Source organism: Loxodonta africana, chromosome 14 (assembly GCF_030014295.1).
Source record: "Loxodonta africana isolate mLoxAfr1 chromosome 14, mLoxAfr1.hap2, whole genome shotgun sequence".
NCBI classification, from domain to species: Eukaryota; Metazoa; Chordata; class Mammalia; order Proboscidea; family Elephantidae; genus Loxodonta; species Loxodonta africana.
In genome coordinates this window covers 82,045,220-82,065,238 of record NC_087355.1, presented here as the reverse complement: position 1 = coordinate 82,065,238, position 20,019 = coordinate 82,045,220, and the positions used below count along the sequence as shown (strand labels likewise).

The 20,019-nt window shown below is 50.3% G+C and overlaps 1 protein-coding gene across 4 annotated transcripts in view; it reads left to right on the top strand.

Annotated features, from left to right (window-relative positions):
- Positions 1-20,019, top strand: part of NDRG1 (N-myc downstream regulated 1) — a 56,589-nt gene that overhangs the window by 24,744 nt on the left and 11,826 nt on the right. For 3 of the 4 annotated variants that reach the window (XM_010588512.3, XM_010588513.3, XM_010588510.3), the window contains 7 exons: positions 2,296-2,401; positions 4,954-5,074; positions 9,359-9,421; positions 10,562-10,622; positions 12,122-12,208; positions 15,170-15,226; positions 18,715-18,818. In XM_010588512.3, the coding sequence (XP_010586814.1) occupies positions 2,296-2,401; positions 4,954-5,074; positions 9,359-9,421; positions 10,562-10,622; positions 12,122-12,208; positions 15,170-15,226; positions 18,715-18,818 (599 nt within the window). Of the gene's footprint in view, positions 1-671; positions 892-2,295; positions 2,402-4,953; positions 5,075-9,358; positions 9,422-10,561; positions 10,623-12,121; positions 12,209-15,169; positions 15,227-18,714; positions 18,819-20,019 lie in introns of all 4 variants that reach the window. The other variant, XM_023546028.2, reaches the window with a different exon arrangement.

Below are 20,019 nucleotides of genomic sequence, written 5' to 3'. Positions count from 1 at the left end.
TTCTCCTCCTGTGTGAGATTGTGAGCAATGACCTTTCTCCCTCCTTAAATGGGAGCCAGCTTGACAGCTTCTAGAGTGTTCTGTATTCCACTCAGATGGCGAATTTACTTTTTGGAAAAGAAATGTCACCTGCTAGCCCGGAGTGGCCGTCTGAGGTGTGACCGTGGTTTGACCTTTAGAGTATCTCAGAGTGTGAAGCATAAGCAGAGTGTGGGAGGAGCATCGAGGCAGACGGGCTGGGTGGGTGCTCCTTCCACCGCTGCCTAATTGTGGGACCCTGAGAGAGAAAGTAGTTGCCATGGAGTCAGTTCTGATGCATGGCAACCCCACGCGTGTCAGAGTAGAACTGCCCTCCACAGGGTTTTCAGGGACTGATTTTTTGGAAGTAGATCACCAGACCTTTGTTCCAAGATACCTCTGGGTGTACTTGAACCTCCTACCTTTTGGTTAGCAGCCAAGTTTGTGAACCATTTGCACCATCCGGGGACTCTGGGACCCTGGGCAGCTGACTTGGTTTCCCTGGGCCTGAGTGTCACTGTCTGCTGACTTGGGGTAACCTGTCCTTCTCAGGGCTCTTGTGAGAGAAAGGGATGCGGAGGGGAGGGTTTAGTGCTGTTCCCAGCCCTGGATGGAAGGTGGTTGGTCATAGGTGTCATCCCCCCCCCCAGCAGCCTCTCCCACACCAGCCCCGGGAGGAGAGCTGGAGCACGGGCTGTGGAGACCAATGCAGGGAGCCCATCACCGAGGGGAGGCCTCTGCTATCAAACATGGAAAGAGCTCAAGTGAAATGAGTGGCCCGGGTCCTTGGAAGCTTCTAGTGACCCTGAGGAGTGCCGTCTCGGTGGAGTGGGTGCAAACTGAAGGCAGATGTGGGCTGAAGAGTGGACGGAGGTGATGGATTGGGAAGGGTGTCACTGCCACCCTCTTGGGAAGTTTAGATGAAATTGGCAGGTGAGAATTTGGTCCCCACGTGAGTTGAGGCACTTGGGATCAAGGCAAGGTGACATTTTTTTTTTTTTTGATGAAAGAAAAAGAAACACGTCTTCAGCTCTTGGGAAGGAGCCATTAGAGGGTTAGTATAGAGGAGCATTAGTATAGAGGTCACAGGTTAGAGAACTGGCCTTGACCTTGAAAGGAGACTTGAACCACTGAGAAGGAAGGACAGAAGAAAGGATGGGTGTCATATCAGGATTCTTCTGGTCAGAAGTAGGTTAACTCGAAGTGGCTTAAGTGGATGGATATTTGTTAGCCCACATAACTGAAAATCCCAGGAGGTGGAGGCCATCACCAAGACCTCTTTTCTCTCATTACCATCTCTGGACAAGTAGAATTTTCAGACAGGCCCTTGCCTCATGGTCACAATATGGCTGCCGTAGATCCAGCCCTCCCAGCCTGGCTAGGTCGAGTGTAATTTACTTCCCAGTAGCCAGAAGTGGGAGCCCTGGTGGCACAGTGGTTAAGAGCTTGGCAGCTAACCAAAGGGTCAGCAGTTTGAATCCACCAGCCACTCCTTAGAAAGCCCATGGGGCAGTTCTACTCTGTCCTATAGGGTTGCTAGGAGCCAGAACCAACTCAACTGCACATAACAACAACAGCAAGCTAGAAGTGAGTCTGGCTGGCTTTGACTGGTATAACCCAACTCATGTGCCCTTGCCTGAACCAGTCATTGTAGCTGGGAAGGTGAGATGCTCTGATTGGCCTCAGCCTGGGAAACATGGTAGAGGGATCAGTGTCAGCAGACCTGTTGGACTGATGGTGGCAGTAAGGTGGATTCCCAAAGGAGACAGGGGATGTTCTTGGAAGTAGGGAGTGAATTCTGGGTAGCCCCAAACCAGCCAATGTCCATCACTGGTATGAACACCTGCGAGACAGGTAAGGCACCAGCAGGTAATCAAGGAAGCACATGCCTCAGTGGCCTCAGATTTTCCAGTTGGAGAAGACAAGGTCTTGTGCAGAGAGGGCTCCTGGGCTGGTGCCCTCCTGAGTTTTGTGCAGTTAGTGGCATAGTCTGAACGAGGACCTTGTCCTCTAGTTACTTCCTGGTTGAGCTTCCCTTCCCCTTCCTCCTTCGCTCTTGAAATGATCTGGCTGCTGGAGAGGTCTCCACCCCAAAGCCAAGGTCTCCTTACCAAATGAGAAGTGTACTCGGAGTTTTCTCAAAACCCACCTGGAGCACAGTGGGGGGTAGGGGTGGTGTCTACCGGAAGCAGTTCAGCTATTTAGATGCTGAGAATCCCATTTGACAAGCCCCCCCTCCCCCCCTCCCCCCGCCCCGGTTTGCTCATCTTTTCTCAGGAGCAAGACATCGAGACTTTACATGGCTCCATTCATGTCACTCTGTGTGGGACCCCCAAGGGGAACCGGCCCGTCATCCTCACCTACCATGACATCGGCATGAACCGTAAGTTGCAAGGAGACCCGAGCCCCTGGCCAGCAGGTTCAGCTGAGGGTGGTGGAAAAGGGCAGGGCGGCCAGCAATTTCTTTCTTCTGGGACTTCCTGGAGCCGTTCTTCTGGGAAGAACCTTTGCCACAGACTGGAAGAGGCTGGAATGCAGTGTCTGGGAGGCTTGGAGCTGTCTGTGTGCCCAGAAGCTCCCGGAACACAGGGGGCCTTTCGCTGTCTGTCTATGACAGTGATTTTTTTTTTTTTTTAATTAAAGAGTACAGCTCAGTGGTTTTTAGTATATTCATAGAGCTGTGCGGCCATCACACTATCAATTTTAGGACACTTTCATCAGCCCACAAAGAAACCCTGGACCACATAGCTATCAACCCACCAGCCTCCTCTCCTCCCCACTCCGGCAACATTAATCTACTTTCTGTCTCTTTGGACTTGCCTGATCTGGACATTTCGTATAAATGGGACCATATAATAGGTGGCCTTTTGTGACTGTTTTTTTTCATTGTTTTCAAGGTTCATCCACGTCGCAACATGTTTCAGTACTTTGTTGCTTTATTGCCGGATACTATTCTGGTGTATGGATGCACCACACTTTGTTTATCCTTTCATCAGTTGACAGACATTTGGATTATTTCCACACTTTGTTCATCACAAATAAGGCTGCTATGAACATTTGGACAGTAAATTCTTAAGATTACCAAGAAGTTTTACTATGGCCAAGTTCCCTAATTTTCAGACATAGGGGTGGAATAAAAACCAAAAACCATACCCATTGCCGTTGAGTCGATTACAGCTCATAGCGACCCTATAGGACAGAATAGAATTGCCACATAGGGTTTTCAAGGCTGTAAATCTTTATGGAAGCAGACTGCTACATCTTTCTCCCTCAGAGTGGCTGGTGATTCAAACTGCCAACCTTCTGGTTAGCAGCTGAGCACTTAACCACTGCGCTAAGATCTGCTTGATGTTAGATTCCATGGACTAGAGCTGGCTCTTTATCTGATGATGTAGCCCTTCCTAGTGGCCCTGGTGGTGTAGCGGTTAAGAGCTACGGCTGCTAACCAAAAGGTCAGCAGTTCAAACCCACCAGCCGCTCCTTGGAAACCCTATGGGGCAGTTCTATTCTGTCGAATAGGGTCGCTGTGAGTCAGAATCGACTCGATGGCAACTGATTTGGTTTTTTGTTTGAGTGGCCCCGGTAGTCCTTGTGAACTTGAGTGTTGCGTACATTGAGATTGGGGTCAATGCCAGTCACTGAAAATCACTTTCCTCCTTCCTTCTCCTTTTTTCATTTCTTCCCCTATCTATCTTCCATGTATCTATTATGCGCCAGGTCCCATGCCAGGTACTTTGATGTACATCCTATTTCACTGGACTCTGACAAAGACATGGAATTGCGTATGGCGGTGTTACACTCCCCATCCAGAGAGGTGCATTATTCATTGTAGGAGGCGAGCTGCTGTAGTATATGACCCCCAAGACCTCTGTGGCTTAACATGATGTGTGTTTATTTCTCGCTCATGTAACAAGTCAATGGGATGTTAGGTGGGATGCTGAAGGACTAGTGGGAAGCACCCAGGCTGCTTCCATCTGTGGCTTCACCATCCCCTGGTGCCTCAGAGGCTCCTGGTGGCTCCTCTGCATCCACAGGAAGAAGGGAGATCTAGAGGATTGGGTGACGGGCTTGGAAAGAATGAGCATCACATGCTATTGGCCCAACTGGTCACATGGCTGCATCTAATAGCAAGGAATGCTGGGAAATGTCATCCAGCCATGTACCCAGGAGCACAACGGAAACAGTTTCATAACCAGCCCATCTTGGCCTCAAACCATTAACCATTTGCCTTTGAGTTGACTCCAACTCATGCTGATTCCACGTGTGTCAAAGTGGAACTGCGCTCCATAGGTTTTCAACGGCAGGTGATTTTTCTGAATAGATCGCTGGGCCTTTCTTCTGAGGTGCCTCTGGGTGGACCCAAACCACCAACCTTTTGGTTAGCGCCAAGCACATTAACAGTTTGCACCAAGGGACTCTTTCCTTAGAATTACCTTCCTCTTAAGAATCCCTCTCAGGTCCTCAGAACTTAGGAGACTCTCAAGGCCACATAAAAAGTGGCTTCATCTACTGTGCTTCTCCTTGTTTGCAAATTACTGGTGCCCTGGCCAGTGCCCTGCCAGATGTGAGGGCTTAGGTGACCCAGAGAGAAAGGGCAATCAGAGGAGGCTCCCACCTCACACCAGGGCCATCACGGCCGTTACTGACAAGAAGAAGCTGGGCCCAGAACAGGAATCCCCTTCTAGCGCTCACTGCAAGTCTCAGGCCCATTCACCATGTGTGTACTGTGGCACCTGCTGACCACCTCTTCCTCGGCACCCACTCTGTACATGACTTATACCTACCTTTCATCACTCGAGAAAAATGGGACAGGGCAACAAAGACACACACATTCTTCCGAGTCCTTTATCGCTTGCTGTATGTAAGTAAAACAAAATGAGTATCTTTGCTCCCAAGTAACCTAATGTGTTCTTCCCTTGTCTCCTCTTTACCCAGACAAAACCTGCTACAACCCCCTCTTCAACTCCGAGGACATGCAGGAGATCACCCAGCACTTTGCCGTCTGTCACGTGGATGCCCCCGGCCAGCAGGATGGTGCCGCCTCCTTCCCTGTGGGGTATGCAGGGGGTCCTCAAGCCCCGTGAGAAAGTGGGGAAAACCAAGTAATGTGGGACCAGGGCAGGTGCTAGACTGGCTTTTTTCTTTTTTTTTAATTGTAGTGAAAATACATATAACAAAACATTTGCCATTTCAGTATTTTTTACGTGTACAGTTCAGGGCTATTACTTACCTTCATCTGGTTGTACAGCCATCCACCACCGTCCTTTTCCACATGTCTCCATCACCTACCTGTTGCTGCTGAGCCAGTTCTAACTCATGGCGACCCCGTGTGTCACACAGTACGGTGGAGCTCCATAGGGTTTTCTTGGCTGTAATCTGACAGAAGCAGGTTGCCAGGCCTTTCTTCCAGGAAGTCACTGGGTGGGTTCAAATTGCCAAGCTTTTGGTTAGCAGCTGAGTGCCAACCATTGGTTCAAATCCACTGGCTGCTCCTGGGAAACCTTAGGGGCAGCTCTACTCTGTCCTATAGGGTCGCTATGAGTCAGAATTGATTCGACAGCATTGGGTTTGGTTTTTTGGTGGGCCAGGCTTAGTAGTTTTTACCTACGTATGTCATTTTTACTTAATCCTGACCACCAGTTCTACGTGGCTAGTGCTGTTACCCCCATTTTCTAGATTAAGAAACTGAGGCATGGGGGGTGGTTAAATACCTTGCTTAAGGTCGCACAGCTGGGAATTGGGAGTTGGGATTTGACCCCAGACTGTTGACTCCAAGCCTCCTATTCTCTTTGGGACATCAGGCTGCCTTATTCCTGACTCTCATCAATGGGAGGCCAGTGTGGATTTTCGGTTTCCCATCATGAGTCTGGGGTCAGGTTTACTGATCACACTGAACAAACAGCAGCATGTGGTGGGGCTGTGAGGAGGGCGGCCTCTGAGAGATACCCCTCCTCTCTCCTTCTGTCTTCCCTCTCCATCTATTGCTGTGATTAAATCAGGAGGGAGTAGGTTCTTGTGTTTAAAGTTTTCCAAAAGGGGCCTTCTTGGCATTTACAAATAGATGTACTTTTTATTTGTATTAGTGTTAACTATAAAAAAAAAAAAAACCCACTGCCGTCGAGTCGATACTCTTTAATAATTTGCCTTTATCAGAGAAGAAAGGAACCCAGCCCCAGGGGCCAGGACCAAACACTAAAAGCTTATTAATAAAGTGGGACTCAGTTAACTGTTAACCAGCAGGTAGTGAGAAACTTGTCAGGAGATCCATCTTTGGTTTGACCATCTCTTAGCTCCCCTTAGGGTAAAGCAAGGGCTCTTAGCTCCCCTTAGGGTAAAGCAGGGGCTCTTAGCTCCCCTTAGGGTAAAGCAGGGGCTCTTAGCTCCCCTTAGGGTAAAGCAGAGGTTCTTAGCTCCCCCTGGGGTGATTTTAAAAATAATCCGAGACCTGTTCCTACCTCCAGGAATTTTGATTGCGTTGGTCTAGAGGCGAGGTACAGAGCATTTCCCCCGAGATTGCCAGGTGGTTGCAGTATGCAGCGGTAGGAACCACGGCCCAACTGAACCTGGCTTATTTCTGCCTTCCGGAGCCAGGTGTCTCCCAGGCCCTCTAATGGCAAATTCCCCGTATCCTGGGGCAGGACACTTGGCTGGCTCCCCCCAGCCCTGAAGTCGGCTTCCTGCACAGCAGTAGAAGCTGGCAGCCTCCTCGCTGTGCATGCAGCCCCAGGCAGCGGGGCGGGGGGGAGCAGAGACCCCTGAAGTCACCTGACCTCCCCGGTATCATGCCTGGTGGGCTGCTGGCCAGTTCAGAAAGCCTGAGAAGACACACTGTCTGTGCTCCTGTCGCTTCCTGCGGGAGGCCTTCCGTGACTACTCAGCCAGACAAGTCTCTCGGCATTAAACCGCCCTCGCTGCACTCTGTGATTTCCCCTGTGTGTGTCAGAGTGAAACTGTGCTCTATAGGGTTTTCAAGGGCTGATTTTTCAGATGTAGACTGCCAGGACTTTGTTCCGAGGTGCTTCTGATTGGACTCAAACCTCCAACCTTTCTGTTAGCAGCCAAGTGCGTTGGCCGTTTGCACACTCACTTATGTCAGTTACTCAGTGGCTGTCCCACACCGGACCATCACCTCCCCGCTGCCTCAGAGACCCTGGTGTGTGTACGTGATCGGTAACTAATTATCCAATTAATTAATTCATGCCTGTTTGATTCCTCCACCCCAAGGAGGCTGGATTTGTAAAATGTCTTCTCAGCAACGTCGTTCCCCACGCCTTTTATTTTTAACAAACAAAAAGAGGACAGTTGTTTCTGGCGGATCATGTTGGTCTTGTACGGTATCTTGACGACTCTTCTCAGGAGTCCTGCCCTGAGGATTATGGGATGCTTGGGGGAGCTTGCCGCTTGTGGGCCTGCTTCCATAAACTGGGGTCAGACTCCCTGATTATGGCTGAGGCCTTGGGCAAAAGGGCAATGCTTTGAGTTTCTCATGAGGAGACAGGAAAGAGAAAGGGAGGGGACTCTGGCTTGTTTGTAGGCATTGGCCAGGGCAGAGGCCTTTGGACTTCTTTCTGGAAATTCCAGGGCAGTGCACACAGTTGCTTCTAGGAGGCAGAGGGAACGGCGTGGGCAGGAAGGAAGGCGGGAAGCAGACGCACCACAGGTCTCTGGAGGAGAAGAGTGGCTTCAGAGAGACACGTGGGGAGGGTGTCTGGCAGAAGTAGCCATGTGCTGAGACACAAGGGGGGTGGAGCTGGCCTGGGAAGGGGCTTATTGGGGTACCAAGAGTGTGTGACTCTACCCCAATTGGAGAGGTGGACACGTGGTGGGGGTAAGAAGCCCCTTCTGTGTGCTGCTAAGGACTTGGAGATGCGAAGGACTTGTTGTTGTTAGGTGCTGTCCAGTTGATTCCAACTCATAGAGACTCTATATGGTAGAGCAGAACTGCCCCATAGGGTTTCCTAGGCTGTAATCCACCAGGCCTTTTCTCCCTTGGAGCCACTGGTGGATTTGAACTGCTGACTTTTCAGTTAGCCACCAAGAGCTTAACCATTGCGGCACCAGGGCTCCTTGGTCCCGGTGATAGGAGACAGTTATTTTCTGCACTCAGAAGAGGGGAAGCCCCCTAGAGACTCCCAGGTCACCCACATGTGAGTCTGGACCACTCTCATCTCCCTCCATACCTGCTTTTGTGAACTAGCTTTGAGGATAGGGGAATTCCCCAGCCCTCTGTCTGCAGGGTCTGTGGTCCCTGAGGGCATGTTAAATTGGGCCCGCCTGGGCCATAACATTGCCCTGGTCATCCACCTCCCAGAGCCTGGTGGGCCCATTGAACCCTGGTGACTGTGCAGTCCTTCTCCCAAGCCCCTTTTAGAGCATCTCTTGGGAACGAGGAGATAAAAGACCCACTGCCCTTGGGTTGATTCCAACTTATAGCGACCCTATAGGACAGAGTCGAACTGCCCCATAGGGTTTCCAAAGAGTAGCTGGTGGATTCGACCTGCGAACATTTTGGTTACCAGTCAAGCTCTTAACCACTGCACCACCAGGGCTCTGAGGAGATAAGAAGGGGAAGGAATTCCCTCAAGTCAGGAAGACATCATGGGACAGCTGCCGGGAGAACTCCTTTGGGAGGCAGTAAAGGATGGTGAGAACGTGGGCCTTGAAGTCTCAAGTCCACATGAGATGTGGGTTCAAGTTCCTGCTCTTCTGTGGGGCCAAGTCACTTATCTCTCAGCCTCAATGAGATTTATAGTCTTTATATTGGGGAAAGGCTTAGCAACCCCCTGGAGCTGTTTTGAGGATTTAGGGAGCTTTTAGCGCTCATAAAATGCTTAGTGTGTGACCTGGAACATAGGAAGAGATCGATAAAAAAGAAAAGCCAGTTGGCATGAAGTTGACCCCTGTTCACAGTAACCCCATGTGTGCCAGAGTAGAGCTGTGCTCCACAGGATTTTCAGTGACTGATTTTTTGGAAGTAGGTTGCTAGGCCCTTCTTCTGAGGCACCTCTGGGTGGACTTGAACCTCCGACATTTTGGTTAGCAGCTGAGCACTTTAACCGTTTGCAGCACTGAGGGACTTCAATCAATAAATGGTTGCTTTTAAATAACAAAAGAAGGAGAATTAGGGACAGGGGCAGGAGGTATCCATGCCCAGTGGTCGGGGCTCGCGTGTGCTGTAGGTGCTCTGAGTGAGGATCTAACGGGAGACTAGACTGGGGAGGTGGGTGCACACACAGGTGGGGTTGGTGCATGATCTTTGCCTTTCAATCCATTTCTGTTTGGACTGTCCATTTCCACCATGGCCAGGCTCTTGCTAACTGCATCTCCATGTCTTCCCCAGGTACATGTACCCCTCCATGGACCAGCTGGCCGAAATGCTTCCTGGAGTCCTTCACCAGTTTGGGTAAGAGCGAGTGATTGACTTCCCCTCGCTGGGTAAGAGTAAGGAAAGAGTCCCCCCACACACTGAGTAAGAGTGAGGGAAGACTCCCCCCACACACTGAGTTAGAGTGAGGGAAGACTCCCCCCACACACTGAGTTAGAGTGAGGGAAGACTCCCCCCACATACTGAGTTAGAGTGAGGGAAGACTCCCCCCACATACTGAGTTAGAGTGAGGGAAGACTCCCCCTACACACTGGTAAGAGTAAGGGGAGATTCCCCCCTATTGAGTAAGAGTGAGGGAAGACTTCCCCTGCCCCACTGAGTAAGAGTGAGGAAAGGCTCACCCCTGCCCCATTGGGTGAGAGTGAGGGAAGACTCCCCCCTATTGGCTAAGAGTGAGGGATCGACTCCCATCTGCTGGCAGAGAAGGGTGGCTTTTAGCTCCAATCTGTCCCCTGGCACTGGTAGATCAGAGTTTGGAGATTAGGGAGGAAATTTGCCTGTCCCACTTGGTAAACATGAACCCTCTTCTCAGCAGTCTCTTTACTCCCGTCTGCCTCCTGTGACTTCAGCTTTTCTCCCTGAGTGGATAAGCCACCCCAATGACCCCCTCCACCTACCCCCTCCTTTCCTCAAGTCCAGTTCCTGGTTGTCTTCCTTTTCAGTGGGGCATTGTAGATGGGGCCGTCTGAGCCCTCCGTTCTGCTCTTTGCCCTCTTTCCTCCAGGGCTCATTTTCCTCTTAGCTGAGCCTGGAGGAGGACAAGAATGCCTTGTCGTTCCTGCCCAATGTATTCCTTCCAAGTCTTAGAATCCAAAATAAGAGCGAGAAGATGCAACACTGTAATGGGCCTTCCCATGAATGTCAGACAGGCTCTCCAGCCCTCGGCAGCAGCCAGGAGGGAGTCAGGAAAGGTGGAGGTGCCTCTCTAAGGTCACGGTCTCTGTCAGTCCCAGAACCTGATGCATCCCGAGACCTCGGAGGGCATGGCACAGCATCGTGGCTCTGCTCAGTCTAGCTTGCCATTCATCTTCGGGGAGACCTGAGCAGACTCTGGGGAGATGAGGCTCCCTGGAGACCAGGAAAGGGAAGGTTTTAGTGGGCTCTTAAGGCTCCCATTGCCCTTTCCTGGTGTTACATGGATTTCATTTCTGCCACCAGGCTGAAGAGTGTCATTGGCATGGGAACTGGAGCGGGCGCCTATATCCTAACTCGATTTGCTGTGAGTTCATGAGCATTTTTTTTAAATTACATTTTAAACAACGAAATTGATTCAATCTTAAGGAAGAAACTTGGAAAAACATCAAAAAGCTCAGAGGGAAAAATAAACTACCTGTAATTCCATTTCCCAAGGAATAACCACGGTTAATGTTGTGGTGTGAGGTCTATACTGTGTGTGTGCGAGTGTATGGTATGCATGCACACATACATACACACACACACACGTACGTACAGCCTTTCTTCTTCCTTTACTATAACAGTAGACACAGTCCTCAGTCATCTGCCATGCTCGCTTCACAGTCTGTGGTGAACAGTCCTCATGTTCTGGAATTTTCTGCTATGACCAGTCATTCTTTGTAATAGCTGCTCGGGTTATTGTAGTCAGTGTACCTTGCATCCTGATTCTGAACTAGAACCAGACACACGTGTACCAACATGACAGTTGTCACTTACATTACTGTGGTCCCAAGTCAAGCGCTACTGGGTCCTTTGCATCCTTATTAAGCAATTGCTTAAAAACACGAGGATACTTGTTTTATTCAGCTATGTGGGCTTTGCTAGAGATTAGAAATACCAACACGAATATAGGATGGTGTGGCCATTCAGGCTCTGAGCAGATGTAAAAAAACAAGATCTTAAATATAACCTGGGGTATGTGTGTGTGTGTGTGTGTGTGTGTGTGTGTGTGTATCCTTTATCTACATCCAAACCAAAACCAGTCGCTGCCAAGTCAATTCCAACTCATAGTGACCCTATAGGACATAGTAGAACTGCCCCATAGGATTTCCAAGGAGCAACTGGGGGATTCAAACTGTCAACCTTATGATTAGCAACCAAACGCATAGTCACTGTGCTGATACCTATATTTACCTATAAGATCCCTGGGTGGTGCAGTTTGCTCTAAACTGCTAACCTAAAGGTTGGTGGTTTGAACCCACTGAGCAGTACTGCAAAAGAAAAGACCTGGCAATCTGCTTCTGTTAAGATTACAATCAAGAAAACCCTGTGGAGTAGTTCTGCTCTGTAACTCCTGGAGGCGCCATGAGTCAGAATTGACTCGATGGCAGCTAACGACAGCAACAAGAATGTATCTATCTATGTCTCAGAAGTAATGGAGTTCTTACCACTAAGGATGTGTCCTGTCTGCTTTATGGAGTAGACGGTTTGTTATACCCATTTGGCAGCTGGGGAAGCTGAGATTCAACAAGGTGAAGTCACTTGGCCAAGGCAAGACTGCAAAGCACCAGCAGTTTCTACTCACCCCATGGCCTGCCCTTTCTATGCTCTCAGGGACCCACTCTAGTGTCTGCTGAGCTGGAAGCCCAGTTTTGCAGGGGTGGGATTGAAGTCTCTTCAGGGTGGGGGAAGACTGGAGCAGTGACAGCCAGCTCCGGTATCCCATGCTGGCCCTTTCTGGGTTCTTCTCTTGAGTTGGGTTTGATTTTTACAGCTAGTGGTATTCCAGACCGCAGGTGTCTCACCTGGTGTCTTGCGTTGCAGCTGAACAACCCCGAGATGGTGGAGGGCCTTGTTCTCATCAACGTGAACCCTTGTGCAGAAGGCTGGATGGACTGGGCCGCCTCCAAGGTGAGACTGGGGGCCGGGGCCAGGCGGGTGGGGGCTCTGCCTGGAGGAGCTATTGAGCCAAGAGACCTTTCTTGACCCCAGTCCTCCACCATCCCTCCACCCCCAGCAAAGAAAGCAGGTTTTCCTCTGCCTTGCTTAGAATAGCAAACAGTTCCCCAGCTGTTTGCCACTCAGAAGACTTAAGGAGGACTGTGACGCCTAAGTCAGAGATGCCACTGGGACACAGGGCCCTGAGCCAGCTTCCTTAAGCAGAGCTCAGGGCAATAAGTATTTGCTGGGTACTGATGTGTGTCGGGCTTTGCCCAAGATGCCAAGGATGAAGCAAGGAACAAGATAAAAGCCTCTAATCTTTGGAATTCACATAGTAACGAAAAAAAATTATTTAGTACTTACCAAAGGTCTTGGTTTTTTTTTTTTTTTTTAAAGGTCGTGGTTAGAATCCACCAGGCGCTCCTTAGAAACCCTTTGGGGAAGTTCTCCTCTGTCCGGTAGAGTCCCTATGAGTCAGAATTGACTCGAGGGTAACGGGTTTGGTTTGGGGTTGTATGACACTGGGTGGTGCAGATGGTTAACTTCCTTGACTGCTAACCAAAGGGCTGGTGGTTCAAGTTCACCCAGAGGTGCCTTGGAAGAAAAGCCTGGTGATCTATGTCCAATAAATTAGCTATTGAAAACCCTGTAGAGCTCAGATCCACTCTGACACACATGGGGTCACTATGAGTCTGAACTGACTTGGCAGCAGCATTTTTTTTGTGCCCTGAGTTCTGTGATAGAGCCTTGGTGGCATAGTGGCTAAAAGCTCAGCTACTAACCAAAAGGTCAGCAGTTTGAATCCACCAGGTGCTCCTTGGAAACCCTGTGGGGTAATTCTACTCTGTCCTATAGGGTCGCTTTGAGTCGGAATTGACTCAACAGCAATGGTTTAAAGGGTTAAGTTCCATGATACTAACAATCAGCTCACATGCATCGCTTACTGCGTAGTATTTCTACTCCACTTCGCTATATACGCATTACTTTGGTCAGTTCTCACAAGAGCACCAGGAGGTAGGAGTTGCTATAACCCCTTTACAAATGAGGAACCGAGGCTCAGAGTGGCTAAGGGAGGCATCCCAAGTGACACCAGGCGAGAGACTAGGAGAACCAGAGCCTGCATGTAGGTCTCATTGACTCCGTGGTCCTTGAACTTCACCTCCGTGCTGTACTCACCGGCTCCTCTATTTGGGCAGGAGACAGGCTGCCACCCAGCAGCCAGCAAACACCTGCCTTGACCCAAACCCTGCTGGGGCTGGGGTTACAGAGGTGGACCAGACAAACCCCGCCATAGGCCTCCTCAGAAGACAGACAGATGGGTGGCCTGGAGGAGAAGGGCCTTAGCTATCTCAGGAAGCTCAGCCTGGCTGGTGTCCTGGGGCTCCGTGTTTATCTTTCTAAAAGCCGTGATTGTTTTTTCATAAAGGCCCTAGTATTTGCCAAAGAGAAGGGGAAACCATTCCAATGGAAACAGAACAAAGCTTTTCAAGCTGGGGTGCTCCTGGCTTCTCATTCTGAAAGTGTGTTTTTGCCAAGTTTGGGGTGGCTGTCAGGGGACAGGGGGTTAGAAGGGTTTGCAGGGGTCACGCCCCCGCCCCACCCTGCCCCAGTCCTGGCCAGTCTCATCTTATTTCTTCCTTGAACTTTCAGTCAGAACTCAGGAGCCCTTTCCTCCTGCCTGCGTGACACCCAGGAGCAGAACAGACTCCCTGGGTTTGGATATATGTTTCTTTCCCAGCAACGGCAGGGACGGCGCAGTCAGCCAGCCTGAGAGCTGTTCCGAGCCAGATGTGGAGGGCTGGGGACATGGACCACTGGCTGAAGTAGAGCCTGAGAATGCTGGAGAGGGGACTTTAATATCCGTACCTTATGCCTTGGGGAAAGAAAACCTATTTGAAGTGCCTACCAAGTGTCGGGCACTGGTGTCAGATGCTGGGACACGTGTAGTTGCCTTATGTAATCCTCACCTTGGCCTTGTGTCTCTGAAGTTCCTGGCATCCCCCCTTAGAGATGGAAAGTCTGAAGTCCAGAGCTTCTGCAAACAGCCCAGTGCTACGCAGCTGGGATGTGGCAGTCAGGGGCCGGCTGAGGACTCCCAGGCCCAGAGCTTCTCTCTCCTGCTAGTCCCAGCCCAGTGCTGAAGTCGGGCAGCACACACTTATGGAGCTCCAACTGGCTACCCAGCATTTATGGAGCACCTGCTGAATACCCAGCATTAAGGGAGGTCCTGTTGTACACTTAGAATTTACAGAGCTGCTGCTGTATACCTATCGTTTAAGGAGGTCCTGCTGTACACCTGGCATTTATGGAGCTCCTGATATATACCTAGCTTTTATGGAGCTCCAGCTGTATACATGTCATTTATGGAGGTCATGCTGTACACCTGGAGGTTGTGGAGCTCCTGCAGTATATGTAGCAATGTCATTGGAAAGAGGTAGAGAGAAGCAAGTCCTCAGTGACTTCTGTGTCTTCAGTGGCCTCAGCATATTCGGGGAGTGGAAACTGCTTGAGGGGAAAAGCTAGAGGATGAAATGGAGGGATCGCCGGAGACTAAGCAGATCCTGGGTTGCAGGCTGGGGAGTTCAGTGTGTGTTTAGTAGAAGTGGGTGAGGCTTCTGAGAAATGAGGGTCCTCCTTGCTGAGTGCTGGGTGAGCTTTCAGAGCCGAGAAAGCTAGGAGCACTTTGGGTCTCTATTCGGCACGTGTTTGCTGTACAGCCCTGGGCATGGGGCTTGGGATCAAGGGACTGGACAGAGACCCAGGCCCTGCATTCGGGGCCTCCAGGTGCAGCCAGTGACCAGGGACAGGTAAATGAGTTCCCATGGAGGGAATGCTGGGCCAGCCACTCTGCCCCGAGGGCAGTGGGGTTTTGCTGGCCTTCTCTTACTACTCTTATCTGCTGGCTTCTAACCACCTGTTTTCCCCTCCTAGATCTCTGGGTGGACCCAAGCCCTGCCAGACATGGTGGTGTCTCACCTGTTTGGGAAGGTGAGTATGGGGCCTGGCGTGCTGTCGTCCATGCTGAGCCATTGCACTGGGCCAGGTTTAGGGGATAGAGACAGGACACAGTGGACTGGGGGCTGCCGTGCAGATGCCCACGGGGTCGCATGAGCATTCCTTATCCATCATCATCAAGGCATTCAGCCTTGCAGTTTTAAATAGCCCTATTGAGGTACAGGAAACCCTGTCAGTGTAGTGGTTAAGAGCTATGGCTGCTAACCAAAAGGTCGGCAGTTTGGATCCACCAGGCGCTCCTATGGGGCAGTTCTGCTCTGTCCTATAGTGTTGCTATGAGTCGGAATCTACTCGACGGCAAACGTGTTTTTTTGGTGTTTATTGAGGTACAGGAGTCCTGGTGGTGCAGTGGTTAAAGCGCTCAGCTACTAACCTAAAGTTCAGCAGTTCCAACCCACCAGCCATTCTGCAGCAGAAAGATGTGTCGTCTGCTTCCGTAAAGATTTACAGCCTTGGAAATCCTATGGGGCAGTTCTACTCTGTCCTATAGGGTCACTATGAGTCCAAATTGACTTAACCAACGGCGGCAGGTTTGGCTTTCAGGTTTATTGAGGTACGATAAACTATACATACTTAAAATGGGTACAATTTGATCTCCGGGTTGCCTTCTGTAAGGGCAGATTAGTGAGCCTTCCATTGTTTGTGTATGAGCAGCACCGTATACCGTGGGCTGTTTTCCAGCTTCTTTCACTGGGCGAAATTACTGCGGGAGCTCCATATCGATGGGTCAGTAGCTCACTCCTTGTTATTGCTGAGTAGTATTCCATTGCCTGGAGGTACCACAATTCATTTTTCCATTCTGTTGATGGACACTGGCTTGCTTCCAGTTCTGGGCGATTCTAAACAAATCTGGCCAGAGAGCTTGCTGTTTGCTGGGCACTGTTGTGAGACCTTTATGAGAATTAACTCATGGACTCTACCTGGCAGACCTAGGACCTGTGTGATTGGTCCTGTTTTCATCCCCAGTTTATAAGTGAGGGGACTGGGACCAGAGAGGCTAAGTGACTTGTATAAGGTCTCCCAGCTGCGGATGGGTGAGGCTGGGATTTGACCCTATCAAGGCTGGCTCCAGAGTCCCTTCTGGTAACCATTGCAAACACTGCCCCTCTGTGCCCCCCCGGGCTGCCTAGCTGTAGGGAGTTGCTGTTCTGTAGAGTTAGGCCCACCAAGAGCAGGTAGAATCAAGCCCTTTGCAGCCCGCTAGCTGCGTGTAGCCCTGTCCTCTTGACCCCTAGCCAGCCAGTCCCATGGCTCTGCTTCGTAACTCCATCCTGGGAGGGAACTGCTGTGGGCTGACCCCAGCTCAGGTGCCTGAGCTCAAGGCGCCCTGCTCTGTTGCTGTGTGTGGTCACCATGACACCGTCTACTCCTTCATGGCAGAGTGTGACCATCTGACGATGCCCTGTGTGATCATCAGTTCAGGGAAGCAGAAGTCCCCTTCAGGGTTGGCGAGGTGTGCCCGCTGAGTTCAGTCCTCTTTCCTCATTTGTGCTTCCTTTATGCTTTATGTTGTGTTTACTCCGCTCTGAGCATATAATCTGAAGCCGATAGGAATTTGGAAAGACCAGCACCAGCATCTGTATTTCCTTAGAGGGGTGTCAAGTGTAGCGTGAAATTCTGGCCTGCTTGTACCCCAAAGTCCTTGGAGATTGGCGGTCAGGCGGTGGTGTCCCCTGGTGCCCCCAAGTTGCTGCAATTGTGCTTTGGTTTGGAAGTCCAGCACGATCCCTCAGACTATTTTTTCCTGATTTTCTTTTAGTAGTCAATTAGCTTGTGTTGCTGAAATGACTGCAGACTGTTGTGACAACAGCCTGGGCTTGACGCGGGCTTGCTGCGTTCCCTCTCTCTCCTGCTCTGGATTCACTGAGCACATCAGACCTCTTGTGAACCCCCAGCATCTGCTGATGTGCAAATGAGAAACAGAGCAAGCCCAGAACTCCTTTGTTTGTTGCAAATCACATTCAAAAGGAAGCAGAGAGGGCAAGGTTCTGCCCAACCTCCTGCAGGGCTCTGCTTGGCCCCGGTGGGATTGAGATTGCCCTTCTTTCCGGAAACTTCCAATGGCATGAGTTGGTTTTGTTTTTCAAGCATGAAAAACTTCTTTTCAAGTCTCTCCATTAAAAAAAAAAACATAATTATTGCTAACATTTGCTTCCTATTTTTACTGTTGACCAGCACTTTTGTGTGCAAGGCCTCTGTTAAGTCCCTCAACAAGGTTAAGTAGCTACTATTAGCCCATTTCTTTTGTTTGTTTTTTAAAATTGTTTTAAGTGCATATATATGTATGTATAAAAGAACATTTTCCATTTCCACATTTTTTACATGTATAGTTCGGTGACCTTGATGAAGTTCATCATGTTGTGTAACCATCAGCAGTATCCATTTCCCCATTTTTCCAACACTCTTAACAGAAGCTCAGTGCCCCCTAACCAATGACTCCCTTTTTTCTCCCTCTCTCTCGTCCCTGGGTATCTACCAAGGAGAGGAATTGCTGGGTCAGGGGGTAGTTCTATGTTAATCTTTTTGAGGAACCTCTAAATTGTTTTCCCCAAAAGCTGTGTCATTTCACAGTCTCACCAGAAATGGACCCAACTCATTGCCATGGGGTCAATTCTGACTCACAGCAACCCCACAGGACAGAGTAGAACTGTCCCATAGGGTTTCCGAGGAGCAGCTGGTGTATTTGACCAGCCAGCCTTTTTGGTTAGCAGCCGAGCTCTTAACCACTGTGCCACCAGGGCTCATCAGAAATGGGCAAGGGTTCCAAGGTGTCCACATCCTCACCAACACTTGTTGTTCTCCATGTTTTTAATTGTAGCCATCTTTGTGTATCCTCCCTCCCCCCTCTTTTTTTGGTGGGACCTAAGGCAGGAGCCCTGGTGGTGCACTGATTAAGAGCTTGGATGCTAACCAAAAGGTTGGCAGTTCTACTCTATCCTGTAGGGTCACTATGAGTAAGAATCGACTCAAAAGCAATCGGTTTATTTTTTTTTTATGGTGAAGTTCACAGATGTAGCCCCAGTGGTGCAGTGGGTAAGATCTCAGCTGCTAACCAAAAGGTCAGCAGTTCAAATCCGCCAGCCGCTCCTTGGAAACCCTATGGAGCAGCTCTGCTCTGTCCTGTAGGGTTGCTATGAGTCAGAATTGACTCGACAGCAATGGGTCTTTCGGGTTAAAGTTCACAGTGTTTATGGGACTTGCCCAGGGAAATATCAGTGATAGACCCAACCTCTAGGTCCAGGTAGATTGATTTCAAACCAAAACTCCCGAAGTAACGATCCCTTCCAGGTATGCATTCTCTCCTGCTATCAGCTGATGTTCAGACATCTGTCTGCGCCCCTGCATTGCTTTCCTGGAGATTCCCTCATGGCTGTGGACTGGGCATTCTTATTTTCAGTTTGCACCTGGATGACCTGGCCCAGGTGACAGCACAGTGAGTGTTTCCCCCTCTCCAACTGCAGGAAGAAATGCAGAACAACATGGAGGTGGTCCACACCTACCGCCAGCACATCGTGAACGACATGAACCCCACCAACCTCCACCTGTTCATCAATGCCTACAACAGGTACCGGCTGTCACTTGGCCACAAGGCTGCCATGTACCAGGCTTCTTTGAGATGGCTGGAACACAGGCCCAAGGAGGGAAGGATGATAAAATTAGCAAAAGATCAGCCCCTGAATTCGAGCTAATGAATTAATAGGACGGGGGTGCCCCGAGAATCATTTGATGTCTCCTGGGATTTTGAGCACTTGATGAGGAGCTAAGCCCCTACTCCAGGCCACTGGGGACGCGAGCGTGAGTGGGACATAGTCACACACTCAAGAGACTGAGAGATAAATGCGTTTGTGCACGGCTGACCACTGTGAACGGTCAGATGTCAGAAGAGCTGAGAAAGCACAAAGCACTCTGGGAGGATGGGAGGAATCCGGGGAGGCTTCCAGGAGGTGAGTGGGATGGGCATTCCAGGGGCGAGCAGGACCTTAACACAGCCTTCAGCAAAGGGGTAGCCCTCTCAACAATGACTAGGTCCTTGTGTGGAGCTCAGCCCGAGAAGCGGGCAGCTCAGCCCCATGGGTGTAACCGGGGCTCTGGAATCTTCCATGAGCTTGCTCAGCCTGATAAGCCAGCTCTGCCATGCCTCCAAAAAGGGGACAGGATGAGCCTCACGAGGTTTGTCTCCCCTAAAATATTAGTAGCTTCACTTCCTGAAGCCCATTCGTGTTTGTAATGAAATGTAGTATCATTTTCTCTACAATTCTCACAGCATCTCTGTGTGGGGGAGACCGGTAGTTTTCTAGTGGTCTCTCTGGTAGCTGAAGAAGCCGAGGCTCAGGGGCTCATTCACTTAGCAGACACCGAGAACTGGAGTCAAGCAGGCTGTTGGGTGGGCAGTGTGGACATGAAAGGGGCTAGCAACAACCACCAAAGCCCCAAACGCCTGAATCCACGGCAAGGGTGCTAGCTAATGCCCAGAGAGGTTCAGAATTCTGCCCAAGGTCACACAGCTAGTAAGTAGTGGTGGAGTACTGTTTGAATTCAGCCTCTCTGGCCCCAGACTGTGAGCTGGGCAGGATCTTCCCATGCTGGGTGCTGCAGGGCGGCGAGAGGCTACAGAGCCTGCCTGCAGGGGCGTGGGGCAGGCGCTGGGCTGGGTCCAGCCACACTGGAGTTACACTAGTACAATGGGGCACCATCGGAGGGTTTGAAACGAGGAGTAAGCGACCAGGTTGGAACTGTAAAGAGATCATTTTGGCTACTATATAGAA